The sequence below is a fragment of the Pholis gunnellus genome (assembly GCF_910591455.1).
Source record: "Pholis gunnellus genome assembly, chromosome: 20".
NCBI classification, from domain to species: domain Eukaryota; kingdom Metazoa; phylum Chordata; class Actinopteri; order Perciformes; family Pholidae; genus Pholis; species Pholis gunnellus.
Genome location: NC_136547.1, coordinates 8996107 through 9012943, shown reverse-complemented (window position 1 = coordinate 9012943; position 16837 = coordinate 8996107). Strand labels below are relative to the sequence as shown.

The 16837-nt window shown below is 40.7% G+C and overlaps 2 protein-coding genes across 2 annotated transcripts; both read left to right on the top strand.

Annotated features, from left to right (window-relative positions):
• Window positions 1-2749: 2749 nt before the first annotated feature.
• Window positions 2750-8191, top strand: lztfl1 (leucine zipper transcription factor-like 1). The gene is made up of 10 exons (XM_079181670.1): window positions 2750-2863; window positions 3174-3298; window positions 3469-3663; window positions 5211-5268; window positions 5703-5774; window positions 5871-5936; window positions 6036-6113; window positions 6415-6591; window positions 6764-6867; window positions 7057-8191. Exons 1-10 carry the CDS (start codon window positions 2861-2863, stop codon window positions 7073-7075), a joined length of 897 nt encoding a protein of 298 aa, XP_079037796.1. The 5' UTR covers window positions 2750-2860; the 3' UTR covers window positions 7076-8191.
• A 5227-nt stretch (window positions 8192-13418) lies between these two features.
• On the top strand, window positions 13419-16563 carry LOC306712308 (C-C chemokine receptor type 9-like). The gene is made up of 3 exons (XM_079181525.1): window positions 13419-13483; window positions 13620-13687; window positions 15217-16563. The coding sequence occupies exons 2-3, from the start codon at window positions 13625-13627 to the stop codon at window positions 16273-16275; spliced, it is 1122 nt and encodes a 373-aa protein (XP_079037651.1). The 5' UTR covers window positions 13419-13483; window positions 13620-13624; the 3' UTR covers window positions 16276-16563.
• The last annotated feature ends 274 nt before the right edge of the window (window positions 16564-16837 follow it).

Here is a 16837-nt window from a genome sequence, read left to right as displayed (position 1 = left end):
CAACAGGGCTCAGGACGCTGCCATATTCCTCATACCGAAGAAGTGTGCTACTGCGCACGCGTGAGGCCCTGCCTGTCATGCGGCTGTCAGCTGATTGGTTTTTTGTCGGAACGCGGAATTGTCGAGATGCCGACCCGAGATCAGATTTTCATCATTTGTCATCGGTGTTTGTATTGATACAGACAGCCGAAACTGACCTCGGAACAGCTGATGCTGACGGTTATATAGTAGAATCTTTAGTTTCCATTTGACAGTTTAAAAACGAGACAGATTACACCAAATAAACGTCCATACACATCAATAATTGATCACATTATTAGAATGAACTTTCTTAGTAATCTCTGTGAATTGATCTGATGAAATGGAAACTGAATTCCACTATTTCTACCTCTGCATAGTTTGCTTCTTGATATCTTATAGGAGGTTGTAACAGTTAATTCAACCTCAATTATTATCATTATTATAAGCATGACCGTTATTATGGCTAATATTATTGTTCATTTGTTCTTTATATTTTATTATTTTACTTTTGCAGGTTTCCAGGTATCAGTAGCTTGCTAAGTATATATCTATCTAACTATCTATCTAGGTAAAAAGATGCACCTGGGGAAAGAAAGGTTATTGTGCCCCCTAGGGGCACTGTCCCAACAATGCAGCAATATCTGTGCTATTATAGCAGTTTACACCAGTTGGGCCTACATGAGACTGAGACCAGGACAAACATTAACTGGCCACATACAGTTATATACAGGTACATACACACATTTGTTCTATCACAGTGGCAAAAAAAGGGATTAAAATTAATATATATATATTAATTATCGTGTTTTCCTGTTATATCCTTCCTACTGTACTACAACAGCTTAGTTAACACACATCTGTCAACTGCTCATGCTTGTGCAAGCCCACAACTTTTTATTGTAATGCTGTTCTTTTTTCTTTTTTGTTTATTATACATGTTTATGCTCTCATTCAATTGTTTGCTTTGCATACTTTTACTCTCTTGCAATGACCCACATTCTTCTACGATCTAATAACTTTGACAGTTTGCTATAGTTGTTCACAGACCAGCTGTAGACATGACATCAACCCCTTTCTAATTTTGGATCTGCCACAAGAGCTACGCAAATAACAAAAGTAACCACCATAGTCTAACTGACCATGTAGAACATCAGCACCAACATATGGGATTATAACAAAAACAAAGGGTAATCTATTACTTGAGCCCTCCAGAATCTGGTGTCTAAAATTGTTCGTCACTCACCGCGATTGAAGGTAAAGGGGAAACATCTTGGTCTCTGTGGCTGACTGATGTTGCACAGTGAATTTGAGCGGGGCAGCACCGAGTGGTCACATTTTGAGGCATCTGATTAGGTGACCGACCATGTGCTGCCTGTTAGTCTAATTTAATTACAGCAAGAGACATGAGGGGAAACAACTTTTCCTTCTTTTTTTTCTGAGGATCCTCCTTCACAAAATGGATAGTGATGTCTTTTTGGCTTCAGTGATGGGTTACAAGTAGACAATGCAACAGAATCTCTGTGAAGTTTTTATTCGGCTCACGTGCAGTCATATTAGTTTAACCGATGAAGAAGCAGCCACGATGAGTCCAATCAGTTAATCAATTGAATCATGTATTATAGCTGGGTGATTGTATTGTGAATATGCAAATAACAAAACTGCCACATGCTTAAAATAGTTTACCAAACTGCTGGTAGAGGCTTAATCAACCAATAGTAATTTGGAGCAATATGGATGATCAAACAATCTAAATATTTTCTGTGGAAGTATTAAATCATTCTAGGGCTGGTTGCTAAAGTATATAAGTTAATGAGCTCTACATGTAAGGGGCTCAGGTAAAAAGGCACATGAAGAGTGTAGATTCTCTCAGTGTCTGCTGATGAGGAGCAGAGGTCTACGCCTAAATCTTCTCCGGAACTCTCACACTTCTAGCTCAATACTGCCATCTACTGCTTAACACTATACAAGCATATTTGCAGTTGGGTTACACGTGAATACACGTTGTGCATTTAAATAGATAGATATGTTTGCTACAGCAGCATTATGATACAGGTAAGCAATCAAAGTAACAGAGTAACACTATTAAATGTAAAAAATATATACAATGAAATAGAATAATATTAAATGGACTAACTAAACAGTAGTACAAAGATTTTTTAACCAACAACAACAAATCATTTGAACCTTCTTGTACCTATAACTTGTAAAATAAATAATTGAAAACCCTTAGCAATGAATGACAGAGATAAAATAGTAAGACTTGGTGGCCATCGCACCTTTTTATGAATGAGGCCTTTAATAACTGTATATATTTCTCAAGAAACAAACAGCTTCATGAACAGAGTGTGAACAGTTGCATTTTATACAATTTATTAAAGCCTATGATAACAATTAAATGTCTGTATTTGTTTATATGCTACTTGGTTATTATGACAATGTTGTTTTAATAACATATCTTATATTTTGGCAGCCATTCGTCAACATAACTAGTTGTTTCATAATGTCCGTAGCGCCGCTGAACGCACCCCCAGTAACCAAGGCAATGACGCTATTCTCCGTTACCAAGGCATTCTCAAGGCAAACACTAGCTGATAGCTATGCTAGCCAATCAGATAATCTTATAGCTATGATATAACCTCCGTGCAGCCTCTTCACCGAGTTGAACTATACTCACAAATAGTTTACTAAAACCCTCGCCTCCATTATACTACCATTAGCTTCTTGTCTGTTCGCTGCGTGGCCTAAATTAGAGGCTGAAACACCCTTTTTGTTGCCCCCTTTTGGATCATCTCAGGCTACAAGCTAGCTTAGTAACGTTGACGTTAGCTGCACAGCCACCATGGTAAGTAGCTGCGATCATCTGCTGTTTTTTTTTGGTAGCCAGGCCACCTGTTTGCTTTTAGAAGTTAGCATGCTAATCATCTCACTCAGTTTCATATAAAGACAAGAAAGCAGATAGCAGTCATCCCCAAATATAGCACCTTGTACGTGCAAGCTCATGTGAATAGGCCGTCACACATTAGCAGGGGGAAATCCTCTTCAAGTTAGCTCATAAGCTAGTCGTGGTTTCCATTACAGCCTCTCTCTCTCTCTCTCTGTCCATCTTTAATCGTTTAATCGTTACTCTTTTCTCTCTTCTTGTCTCCATTTAGGCTGAATTTGGGTTTAATGAACACCATCAGAATGAAGTCATCAATTACATGCGATTTGCACGTTCAAAGATGGTCCTGAGACTTAAGACCATTGACTCATGCTTTGAAGAACTCAAAGATAGCAGGTGACCGGTCATACTTACGTTTTTGTTTTTGTTTTGTATGTAAATTCAACTTTTACTCACTTACCCTGAGACTCATATTCAATAGAAGGGGGAAGATATCGTACAACGATGAAGGGCTTTTCAGTTGAGATGGAGCTGTAACGTTCATGCATGTATGTTTCCCTCTGAAGGCTGGTGGAGGAAACCTTCACAGTGGACGAGGTGAAGGAGATGCTGGACGGGCTGCAGTCGGTGGTGCGTGGGGAGGTGGAGATGGAGCTCATCAACACAGCTCACACCAACGTGCTGCTGCTCAGGCAGCTCTTCTCACAGGCTGAGAAGTTTTACCTTCGACTGCAGAGCGATATCTCGGAGCTGGAGAACAGGTGAGCAGCGAGGAAGGGAAGCAGAATCAGGCGTTCCTGTTAGTTGTTAACTTTTGACGAAGAGGTGACCTGGTCAGGTTTGCTGCCACATGAGTACATCACGTTCTAATTCAGATATTATACAGCGCCTCTTGGAGCCTAAAAAGTTTTTTTTAATTGTTGCACTTGTGTGCACAAGATCTGAATCTTGTATGCACAAAAAACACATGAAATAAGCTGATTTAAAATGATGTGATGCGAGTTTAAGGTCAAACAGAGTGCCACACCAAAGTAAGAAGTGTGCCAGGCCTCTAAACACGCGATACCCCTTTAAGTTCATGAGAATAACTCCTCCACTTTGTGCCACTTCCTCCTCAGGGCTGTACAGGTTTAGATCTCGTGCATGTCACAGTATGTATACAAGGCAAAAAGGTCATTGCCAAGCCACATACACAATGACAATTTAACCCTTTTTCCATTACAATGGTTTCCTGTTTGCAGTGACGTTCATTTAGCTTGAAAACCACAATTGCTGCCACATTGTTGTTTACATTTTAATGTCAGTTCACCCAAATTACAAGGGGTACATTGCACTCTTCACATTTTGGCAAAGCATGTATTGAGGCTTTTTTGGCACAAATATAGTCAGGTTTTAGAGCATAGAGGTTATGTAGATGAAAAATATAACACAGTGTAAACGTTGAGCTGAAGCTGTTCCAAAATGAAATCTCAGCGGTTTTGGTTTACAAATTTGAATGTCAGACTAAAGCCAAAAGCAGACGTCATCCTCTTCTTCTTTTTCCGAGTGAGGTTGAGGTAGCAAGGCCTCAGTATCGGAGCAAAAGGTCATAAAATGTGCACTTTGCAGCTAAATGTTCTTAGCATGTTATGAACTAATGCCTTTGGCCGGTATGATGATTGTAAAGCTCTTTCTTTGAATGTACTTCTATGATATTCAGGTGAACTATCACGCAACTTCTGACCTCCGTAACCTTTCACCTTGTTAAAACACTCAACATGTTTTGGAAAAGTTCTTTTGTTTGTAATATGCACGTAGTGGGTGGATAAAGAAGCCCTAAAGTGTGTGTTCTTTCTCTCGCAGGGCTCAGCCCTACGTGACTGACACGGCGTACAAAGCAAGGAATACGCCCCATGTCACAGTCTACGTGTGTTCAGCTGCTTTTTAAAAACCACATATAAGCTTTCCAGAGAGCAGTTCTGTTCACCACAAGCATAACGCTTATATCAGGAGTGCTAAACTGCCATCTAGAAAAAGGGGCTGTTTACCTTGCCAAAGATACATAACTGCCAAATAGGGTTTTTATTTTTTTAACGTACAAAAAAAACCCATTGTGGTGGCAAGCTGACAGTTGTGTGAGGAGATAAACACATTGTTCATATTATCAGATCAGTTCCAATCTGCTCAGTGTGGCTCATACAAATAATGACAATATTACCTTTACATATTTTGTATTTTATAGACAAATAGTTCAAGCTTTTCGTATCTCCTTCCCTGTAATTTGATTAATTATTCTGCTGTCCAACTCTTTGCTTTTTTACCCATATAGGGAGCTGTTAGAACAAGTGGCTGAATTTGAGAAGACTGACTTTAAAACCACTAATAAGGTGAGTGTAATGCAGAGCTTTGCACAGCACAGTCAATAGTCATTAATCATGTGTTCAAAGGATATTTACACCCACATGGAATTCAGTAGCTAGAGTGCAATTGAAGTTATCTCACGTGTCAGGCCCCCTGCCCGTTCACGTGTAGCCGTGCGGTTAAGAAGTCACACATCACTGAGGTTGGCGTGTGGTTTCACGACGCACTGTTAAAGGAAAACAAATCAACTTTGTAATACTATACGCTGCTCTTTCATGGGTTTGACTATTCACACCTTACTTCTCAAAAGGTACACACTAGTCATCTTCACATTTATTTAAAAAAAGCAAGAAGGATATAAAAGTTTTATTTTTACATACAGTAATATGACGGTACAAACAACATATTTTAAGACTGTTCTGTCATTGTTTCAGTTGTAAAGTGTTTCCTTTATTCCCAGATAAACCAGGAAACAAGCAAACCCAAACTAGCCCCGCTGAATGAAGGCGGGGTGTCTGAACTTCTTAACAAGGTAAAGAAATACATTGCATGAATTACATATTGAGTTATTGTTGTAAAAGTTATATTCATACACTGCTTCACACCCATCTGAAATGTTTGTTTCCAGGAGATAGTGAGACTACAGGAGGAAAATGACAAACTGAAAGCCAGGATGCGGACTTTAGAATCACAGGTATGACAATAAGCCGTGCATTTCTAAACACAGCCACTTTTCTTCTGATTCGTGCACCAGTTTACATTGTAAACTCTCTGCTCTGATTCATTTTCTGAGGCAATGAGTGCTCTGGATGAGAGAACCAAAGCAGAGAGAGCCCTGAAAGACATTCAGACGGTGCAAGGTGACCAGCAGGTACCGTTTGGAGTTTGGCTTGGCAAAGTAGCGCCATCTTCATTTTGACTTTTTAAGTTTGCTCCCCATTCTACTACTTTTATTTCTTTTTTTTTGAACTCTTCATTTTGTTGCATCTGAACATTTGCTGTCATTTGGTTTCATCTGCTAACTTGGACCTCGAATGGTACGTACCCAGCTGACCAAAGTGTTGCTTTGGTCTCTCCCCTGTGAATAGGAATAGGGTGTAGATTCTGTAGTCACAGCAATGATTGCCGTTCATTCCATCTGAACTTCTACGTTGTTTCTTTTCCCCTTCAAGCTGGCTGCTCAATCCCAGGAGATCAGCAGTCTCGAGGGCACGGTGGCGGCTCTGAGGGATGACTATGAAAGGTCTCTTACCGCCAACTCGGCCTCCCAGAAGGGTCTGCAGGAGAACCTGATCTCTGCCAAACATGATCTTCTGCGAGTGCAGGAGCAGCTGTCCTTGGCAGAGAAGGTGCGTCACTGTGGGTTTTACCTGCAACGGACAGTAACCAGCATCTGAAGTTAACACACGTCATACTGTAAATTACACATGTTTATAGAAACAGCTGGTATTGGTGAGTTCAGCTTCTGTTGCAGGTACTTTCATGTGTTTATGTATGTGTGTGTGTGTGTGTGGTGTGCAGGAGTTGGACAAGAAGTTCCAGCAAACTGCGGCCTACCGCAACATGAAGGAGATCCTGACCAAGAAAAACGAGCAGATCAAAGAAATCAGGAAACGATTGCAGAGGTGAGCTTTAGGTGTAAAACATCGCTGGTCCCTCCACAAGAGGAATGTTGTGTAAAACTAGCAGACACACCGGTATGGCCCTTCAAGTTCAGTCATTTTGTTCCGTTCCGTGCTTGACAGATTGGCTTTCATACAGAGATATTTGTCCAATTTCAGGTTTGTGACGCCGTTATTGCTCGTCTGTTTCAGATACGAGCCCAATGAATGAGTCCTACCCAAGACAACAGGTGTCCAGAGGGTTAGACGGGAACGAGAAACCACCGGTTCCACTGCTGCAAGACAAGAGAGACAGAAAAAAAAGCACTTCTTCGAGGAATTGTTTATCCATGCTTTATCTGGCATCTTCAGTAATTATTGTCTTTAGTAAAGAGTGCGAGCAGAGCGGGGAGGTCGTCGGTACGCACCGCTGAGCACGCTGATGAAGTAGTGACAAACGATAGCCTTCTCCAGCTGTGCTTTTTTTTTTCTACGTCCCAGTTGTGGAGCTGACTTACTGTAGCTAGCAGACTTCCCCTCAGTGCTCTATGCAATTACTATCACGTCCCCGTTTTAAAGAGGCCTTGTGCATTTGCTGAGCTGGACAGATACACAGTGTCTGCCTGAAGCATTGCAGTCGTATCTATCAGATGGTTATAGGTGATATTTAGCTTTCTAGCACCTGGTAAGTTGGTCGTTGATATTTTGCTGATCAGTCTTAATTTTAGCAGTCCGTTTTGTAATCTAAACATTGTTGAGTTGTGTTTAGTGAACAGCTTCAAAGTAATGTTTACCGACCTTCTGAGGTCAACCCCGCTTTAATTTGTTCCCGGAAAGTTGTATTGCATTTCACACAAAAAATATTTCCAATGACGTGACATTCTGTGAAAGTCTGGTCATCGAAAATATACCAAAACTTCTCGCATTTAGTTTTTTCTGCTCTTGCTTTATTGAATGACGTTGATGGTGATCTGGAATGACTTCCCTACACAAAGGGCATAGAGTATTTTTGTCTGGAATCTTTAACTGTGTACTTTTCGTATTGCTGTGGGTGATGGAGTGTAAGAGAAAAAAAAAATGAATATATACATGATGTTCATGAAGTAATGCTCTTGTAGAGTATGATACATCTACCTTATATTACACTAGATGTTTGTATCGCGCAAAGTATGGGGTCATAAAAGCTGTTGACAATTAAACGTGTGGTCATTCTTAGTAATTGTTTTTTCACTTTAACTTTAAGGTGTATTTAAGCATATAAAGTACATTCACTGAAGACTGAAGCTTTCAGACCTAGGATGTTATTCTAATATGTTCTGGCTATGAAAATATCTGATCATAAATATGCCCTGTGAAAAACACGTTGTCTCTCTTCTCTGACCCACTGCATGCTGGGACACTGGCAATAAACAAACAACAAGTTTGAAGAATAAATAGGACATATGCATTGATTCTAGACTGAACAGACAACAAGGGGGCGCCAGACTGCAAAAATGCACATAATCTTCAAAGCCTCTCTGCATAAATAATGACAAGCTGTGTACATGGGGATGTATGATCTTAGTGGCTAAATGTGGCCTGAGTTCAGAAGAAAATTACGATGAGCTCCAGGATGCCCCTGATACCTCGGTCAGCATGATAAAGGTGGATGCAGACAGTGGGGAGTGCAGTATGAACGGTGACCTCAGCAACAAAGAGAAAGACATTTGTAAAAGACGGAAGATATCTTTAATGGGGAGAGAGAGAGAGAGAGCGAGAGAGAGAATAAAATAAGACAAAAAAACTCTCCCCCTCTTGAACCGATTCAACATCAAGAAACCACAGAGGGACACAAGCGATTGTGAAAAACATCCTCTCAAAAGCCGCCCGTTTTATCAACTGCACTTGTTTTTAATTCTACACATTAGTCACTTCATCTGCTTCCTTAGCTGTTTGAAGTGCCAAGAGAAAGAGCTCATTGTTTTTGCATTGGTTGTGTTAACCAGAGTGGATAGAGATAGTGGTCACCAGCCCCACCCCCCTGTTGTTTTCAGTGAAACTCTTCAAGCCACAGTCTGTCCTGAGTTACACTTATATTGGTTTTGCATCATGTGCAGCAGTTGTATGCATGGTGTAAAAAGGGGAGGAGGGGAAAGAAAACACATGTGGTAGGTATATAACACTATAATGACAATTTGAAACCCGTTTGCTCTGCTGTCAAAACATAAAAGATGAATGCATGAAAAGATGTAGAATTTCTTATCAACCTATGTATTGCATTAGTGTGCTCGTACGTGTGAATTCACATTTGCGTGCAAGCATCTGTTTTCTATTAGTAGCATCACAGGAGACACCGTCATGGGAAAGTTGCTCATAATTTCAGACACGGATGCAAATGCTGAACAGTTGTCGATCAGTGCATGAAATAAATCACAGCGAGCAGGTACACAGGAAGCGGTGACTTGTGGCTCTCGGTACCGAACTCAATCTGTCGCACTGCTGACAGCTGTGACAGTACTTTCCCACAATATGGGCCAACTGTTAATACATGTGAGAGCGGTGTACCCATTCACTGCAGCTTCCTGCTCAACGACAAGGCATCAAAGGGGTTTTCTCAGTTTCACTAGCAAGACAAAAGCTTCTGTTTAGTTTTTCTCCAGAATCACCGAGTAAACTTTTTGCTTGAGGAGAAATAGTTTCTGAATTCACAGTGATGTCCAGAGTGATGTATGGTGTTTAAAAACAATGGTGGTGTGGTAGCTTTAATCTTCCGGCCCTTCATTAGAAATCCATATTGTGTGGCCAAAAAGCTGCTGTCTTCTGAGGTTTAAATATTTCAGTACCACCAAGAAAGCAGAGACACACTGTACAGTATATGGTGTGTTCACTTACGTAGAGTGAGACCATGTACCTTTTGAAAAAAATACCACTTTCTTCTCCCTACAAATGCTACGTTGAATTCATAGGCAGTACTAGAAAAGCGCACTCTGTAAAGTGCAGATTCCCGACCACTGCTTTAATGTTTCATTGAATAAATACAAACCATAATTGTTTTACCAAATCTAGAGCGGATCAATTCCTAATACCGCGCAGAAACAGGATTCCAAACCGAAGCATTTGTTGATCACTTGCGGTTCATACCGGTTGGTTAAGTGGGGTGAGGAGTCAGCAGTCAATGTCGGTATAAAACGGTCGAACATTGTGAATCACCACAACAACAAGAGGTCCTGGAGCAAACAGTCATATATGTGCACAACAAATATCAGGCTGATGGATCCAGCGGTAAGATTAGCTGAGGACAGACAGACAGATACATGCACACACACACGACCCAACGCATGATCCCCTCATGGTTTACACCTGGTGGAGATAATAGAACGTACCCTTATGGTGTCTAAAGTTTGCAAACTTAAAATACATTTAGCTATATAACATACTTGATGCCTCTTCTCTACGTGTGCAGTTGTTACACTATGTCTAACCATTTACCACTGTTGTGTAATTGTAAATTGGGCCCACCGTGCCATGCAAAGTCATAGAGTCTCCAGTGACCCTTTATACTTCTTTATTTTCAAAAGGAGGAGATCTGCGACAAGTATTCCAAGGTCAAGGATAAACTGCAAAGCACACATAGATATAATATTTGTGGTTTATTTTCCCCACAGATATTCTGTGATTGCCTCCATCTCTGTGACTCACCCACTGGCTCCTCAGCTGTACCTCCTGACCACAAGGCCTTGGCTGTATCCGTGTGTGTGTGTTGTGACCCGTGCCAGTCAGGAGGCATGTTATTACGGTTATAATAGGTTATGTGAGTTCTCAGCTACTAGGAGCTCAATATCTTTTGATAATCTAAGTGTGCAACTTGCAAAAAAAGTGGCACAGATCAGATGAACAGATATCAGACATTTCAGTCACCTCTGAGAATTGTTGCTCAATGTCGTGTCTTGTTGACAGATATTTTTCCATGAAATCGCATATCTACAGCATACCGTACACATTGAGTTCAGCAATTGACGCAACACTCTGAAGCTGGCTTCTGTATCATTTTATTTCTATGACGCTAGGATGCAGAACTAAGTGTGATGAGCATGTGATACCCGATGAAAAACTGCTGAATGAGTTGTGCGGGCCCAGTATCTCAAATAAGGACTGTGCTATGTGATCAGTTTGTGAGTGTCGGTCGTACTGATTTCAGGTTTGAGTCAGCATATGCTCACCTCAGAGACATCGTCAAGAAAACCTCTCACTACCTATGAAACCTATACTCACCTCAGAGACATCAGTTCATGCAGAGCACATCAAGAAAACCTCTCACTACCTATGAAACCTAAAACAGGGAACTTCTTAATATTTGTGAAACGTATTGACGTGCCTTTTTAAAAGAGATGACGCTACAGCTGAAAATGCAACATGCAGACTGCTGTACTAATTAGACGAAAGGTTTTCCCCTTTTTTGTCATCCTGCACTGCAACCTGTCAAGTAGCTAAAACCATACGGCTTGCATCGTCCCATACTGATGACTAATTTATGGCTTCTCAACTTTTTCTCACGTGTGAAACTATTTTAGGCCCGAAAATGTTCACTACCCCAGCATTTAGAGAACTGTCAGGTCATACAAATTGACTGAAAACATGTATATCAGGAGGCATGTCAAAATTAAAGTTATATTATGTAGAATATGACGACAGTAGAGGTTGATCTGATGAAGAATTTACCCTTTTTCTGTCCTTGTGACTCTGTAACAGAGGTAATAAAGGCTTGTATTATTCACACGTGACCGTGAGATCATAAGTGCTTAGTCAAATCCAATTGTTGACCCAATTTTTCTCTCTATATATAAAAAGTTATACCAAAGACAGACCATGAAATATCTCAGTCAGAATACGCAGTTAAAATCAGTAGTTCCCAACAATAACTGTCTCTTTGCAAAGATTAAAATGCCTCATTGTGTTTCTAAAATCTTCAACTTGGGACCCGAAGCTGCATCGTCCTCCATTTGTTTCTGCTAGGGAACGAAGTTGCGACTGTATGTCCCACGCTGTGTTTTATGTGCTCACAGATGAGAACAATGAGGTCAGTTAGCTGCACTTCTGCAGTTCGCGATGGCGTGTGAGTGAAACCTCTCAGTCGACCACTTTCTTCAAACATCTTGTTCCCAGAAGGAAAACGCTCATCTGATCATGACACAGCCATTTCCCTCTGCCTCACTGTGAGCAAAACCGAGAAACGCAACCGGCATTTGGTAGAAATCTGAAGAGCCGATGGCCCACACGCTCCGCATCTCCTCTTCACAATATGCTAAAAGTTACGTCAGGCCAGGAAGTGAAACAGAGAAGATAGCACCACACTGCTGTCCTTCACAAGGGCCAAAACAGCCCCCCAAGAGAAACACTCTCAGGAAACAACCAGAAAAGTGATTTGAGCTCTTCCCTTGACTAATAAAGACTTTAAAACCATGTCATCGTTATGCATATGACGGGGACTTTCTACCTTGACATGTTTTGAAGTGTGGTCAGCGATGTGACTACTTGTCATGATATTCATTTCCCTTTACTCTTGCCTTTACTCTTGAACTTTGCATTTCCCTAAATTCACACAAAGTTCTTGTTTTTTTTAAAACATGTCACATGAATGCACTTTAACTTGGCAGCAATAGACACGTGAAATTAGGTTATTGTGTGTTGGTTTTGCAGTGCCTATGCTACTGTATGAACCAGACCGATAGTTTAATTTAACTTGGATGGAACAAACTCAAATCCAGGTTAAAGGCACAGTTTGACATTTTGGGAAACGCTTCCAGATTCATATTTACTGTGCAGACAGAGGATCGGTCTTTTCATCCAACTCTCAGCAAGACAGAAAATAATTTCCCAAAAGGTTGCTTTGTTCCTTTAAATTAACTTTAACAAGTTGGGCACTTGATCTTATGATAAAAGGGGATGTTGTTTCATCACCGCTGACTTGAAATAGAAATTCCCCAGAAACTTGAAACCTCTTAAAAAGACTTCCCTCACACTGTTGACACGTCTATGCAGTACGACATTTCAAAGGAAAGATCATTGTTGCTTGGACAGTCATTTTAGGCCACACTGTCTGAGCTGGAAGTGCTATGTAACAAATGGGGCTTACAACATCTCAACATTGACTACCTCCTCCAGATGTGATCTTTAATCACACCTCACGGTTTTCAGTTTCATGCGTCACTCAACTGTGGTGTTAAGTGCTCCACCTGTGTACACACAGTGTGTCAAAAACAGGCTTTGACTTGATAAAACTTAAAATCGGGCTGTGGAAGGAATGTGGGTGTATTGTTTTGGTTCTAGTTTGATGGACATGGCTCACTGGGTTGAGTCTAAAAGTCACAGCTTCCCCATGAAACTCAAAGATCATATGTGTCTTTTAATTCAATGCATATTTGATATAGAGCTGTGTTTAGGGTAATAAATCTAGAGCACCAAGGGTCGTGTGTGGTTTTTTGTCTGCATACGGAGAAGGAGATGGAGTGATATGATTCAGCACGTGATCCATGTGGTTAAAGGGAAACCATATAAGCAAGTGAAGATGCGTCTGTATGTCAAAGTTACCAGTTGTACTACCCAGACGAAAAAAACAGAACTGTGACTGAAAGGCTGCTCCCTTTGTCTCATCACTCAGTGGGTAAGTGATTTGTTGCACTACTACACAACTGTAGAGGACGAAGAGAGCATTTTCCATTTAACCATTAATATTATATTTCTTTTTCACATTTTTACAAGTGTGTTGTACTAAACTAATATCCTGCTGTTCTTTGTAGATAACATGGAGACATTTACAACTTATATGACCACAGGAACCGTTTCTACTGGAAATGATTATGAAACTGTAAGTATTAATTTGAGATAATTATCTGTAGCCACGACACAAGTGAAAAACAATGAACGCCGTGGTATAGTACATTTTGGTGTCTGATTTGTTTTGACTGCTCACAAATAGGGAAACAGACTTGCATGTGTGTTTGTTTATGCTTTAGTATTTACAGTATGCTGGTAAAGGTTAATCTCCAGGTTGCTGTGTGAACAAAGCCATGTCAGTGCTGTTTATTAAATATGATGTATTAGATACTTTGTATGTTATGTTCATGTTTTTGATCACATGCTCCAGGTACACACAGGGGAAAAAAAGAATACAAGGTGTTCTGATTGATCGTAAAAATAAAAAAATATCTGCCACGGGAAAAGTCTTGGTAAGATTTTGTGAAATAAGATGGAATATTAAGGTATTTTAAATTAAAAACAGATCTTGAAATTAGCTGGGGAAACTCATTTTGAGCTATATTTCACTAGTATTAGGAAGAACCATATAATAAGGCAATAATGGCAAAAAGTGTCAAGTGTTTTTTCAAGATGCACCATCTAAAAACAAGTCCCTTTTTTTTTCTTTTTCTTTTGAGATATTTTGACTAGTAATTAGGCAAGAATACTTGGTAAGATTGCGTTTTTTGCAGTGCAGTCGATGTATCCAGACTACAGCACACATCTGTAGGATACTCAAATGCCACATTCACAGCCGCATCAGCGTCAAATGTTCCATTGTTTGAGAAGACCTAAGTCTCAGCCTCACTCACTGTTTATCTTTGCCCTAAATCTAAACTTGATGCTTCTGGGGTACTGAGTTCTGCTGCGCGCCCCTTTCTGGAGCCCCTCAAGATCGGTTACCCTCACCCACCCTCCCCAGGCTTGGATAGCAGCAGGAAGTTGTGCAGTAGTGTGGTTTCTCCTGCTCAGACACAACACCTGCACCTGAGAGCAATTTTTTTTGCACGCTCTGGTTAGCATGTACGTCACCGACCGCTTTTGATGTCATATCACTGTATCCTCACTAGAAGCATGTTATGTTGTGAAACCCTGACAGCAGTTTGTGAGTTGGGTAACAAGGACAGGAAATGAAAAGGGAGAAAAAAAAGACAGTACTCTGATCTTTTACTTAAGTAAAAGTAACAGTCATTAAGATACTCTGTTACAAGTCCAAAAGTCAAATTTTTTAGCATCAAGAGATATTTGAAGTAAAAAAAAGTAGAAGTGCTAATCGAGGAGAATAGCTTATGGCAGGTAGCTTGTGAATTTCAGCAATAGTTATCTTTATCCATAACATAACATTATACTTTATTTGGTTATATTTTGTATTATTACTCAAAATCTGCAAAGTAACCAGTAACCAAAGGTATCAAATAAATTTACTGGAGTAAAAAGTACAATATTTGCCTCTGAGATGTAGTGGAGGAGAAGTATAAAGTAGCGGAAAGTAGAAACACTCAAGTAGAGTGCAAAGAACAGTACTTGAGTAAATGTAATTAGTTAAAAATAAACTCTTTAATATCGAATCAGCTGATAAGTTTTTGTTTTCGATTGCAGGACCTGTCTGAAGGCACAGACGACTACGGTTCAGAGCTGACTGAAAACTCAGGCATGTGTGACAGAAGCTGGGTCAGGGCTTTCCGTGGGCAGTACGAACCGCCTCTCTTCTGGATCATCTTCCTCCTTGGCGCCGTGGGTAACCTGATGGTGGTCTGGATCTACACCACTGTGCGCAACCGCCTGAAAACCATGACCGACGTGTACCTGCTGAACCTGGCTGTGGCCGACCTCCTCTTCCTGTGCATGCTGCCCTTCTGGGCTGTCGATGCCATCAAGGGCTGGGACTTTGGCATCAGTCTCTGCAAAATGATATCAGCGGTCTATAAAATCAACTTCTTCAGCAGCATGCTCCTGCTCACCTGCATCAGCGTGGACCGCTACATTGCTATTGTACAAGTCATCAAGGCCCAGAACCTGAAGAAAAAGAGGCTGTTCTACAGCAAACTTGCCTGCCTGGGTGTCTGGGTTGTCTCCACTCTCCTGGCCCTCCCAGAGTTCATCTTCGCCCAGGTGAAGACGGACCGAAGCGGGCAATCCCTCTGTACTCTGGTTTACTGGAACAACGCGTACAACCGCACGAAGATCCTGGTTCTGTCCCTGCAGATCTGCGTGGGCTTCTTCCTTCCTCTGCTAGTTATGTTGTTTTGTTACTCAGTCATCATTCGCACACTTCTGCAGGCCAAGAGCTTTGAAAAGCACAAGGCCCTACGCGTCATCTTTGCTGTGGTGTTTGTCTTTGTCCTCTCTCAGCTGCCTCACAATAGTATGCTGATAATGGAGGCCATGCAGGCAGCTAATACTACTATCACCAATTGTGACATTATAGCTCGGTACGATGTAGCTGGACAGATCGCCAAGAGCCTGGCGTTTACTCATGCCTGCCTGAACCCATTCCTGTACGTCTTCATAGGAGTGCGGTTCAGACAAGACCTCCTGAGGATTGTGAAGATGTGTGCTGGCTGTCTGGGCAAAGGAGGGATCAGTAAAGTACAGGCAGTTCCCAAACGTCCCTCCGTCATGTCAGACACTGAAACTACCCCTGCCCTTTCCATATAAAAAGGCAGATTTTCCTAAAATCCTAAACCTAGTTCAACATGATCATATCTACTTTTCTTCACAAGCATTACTTGCTAACAGAGCAACGATAAAATGTAGAACTTCGAAAGAAAAATACTCTTTGGAGTTTACAATCATAATTGTTCTGGAGTCACTGTATAAACTGTATATTCGTGTAAATACATTTTTTTTTAAGTGTTTGTATTCTTACATTCTTTTCATCATCTATTTGTCGTGTGCTGCTGTAACTGAATAAAAAAAATCAATTGTAATTTAGATTTTCACATAAAAAACATCAATTAAAAAAGGACAAAAGCACGCTGCAGATTTCTTGATTGCTTTTCTGCACAAAATAAAAGGCGAACTTTTAACAGTCATTACAAGCATACTACAAAACGAAAGCGGTGGTAAGTGATGACGAAGACAGTTCATATCTATTATACATGGGAAAGTATTTGGGTTCTTTCAGTGGGGGAAGTTGACTGTCTACAATGTTTTCGATCTGACTAGATGTCCTGCTGCCGACAGTCTGTGCAGACATTGTTAACTGTTGAACCTTGTC

Bases quoted from the DNA above. Each gene is read 5' to 3' on its own strand.
- LOC306712308 (XM_079181525.1), top strand. From the start codon at position 13,625: ATGGAGACATTTACAACTTATATGACCACAGGAACCGTTTCTACTGGA. The intron at 13,688-15,216 runs GTAAGTATTAAT...TTTCGATTGCAG, and splicing joins CTGGAAATGATTATGAAACT to GACCTGTCTGAAGGCACAGA.
- lztfl1 (XM_079181670.1), top strand. The intron at 3,299-3,468 runs GTGACCGGTCAT...TTCCCTCTGAAG, and splicing joins GAAGAACTCAAAGATAGCAG to GCTGGTGGAGGAAACCTTCA. The intron at 5,937-6,035 runs GTATGACAATAA...TCATTTTCTGAG, and splicing joins TGCGGACTTTAGAATCACAG to GCAATGAGTGCTCTGGATGA.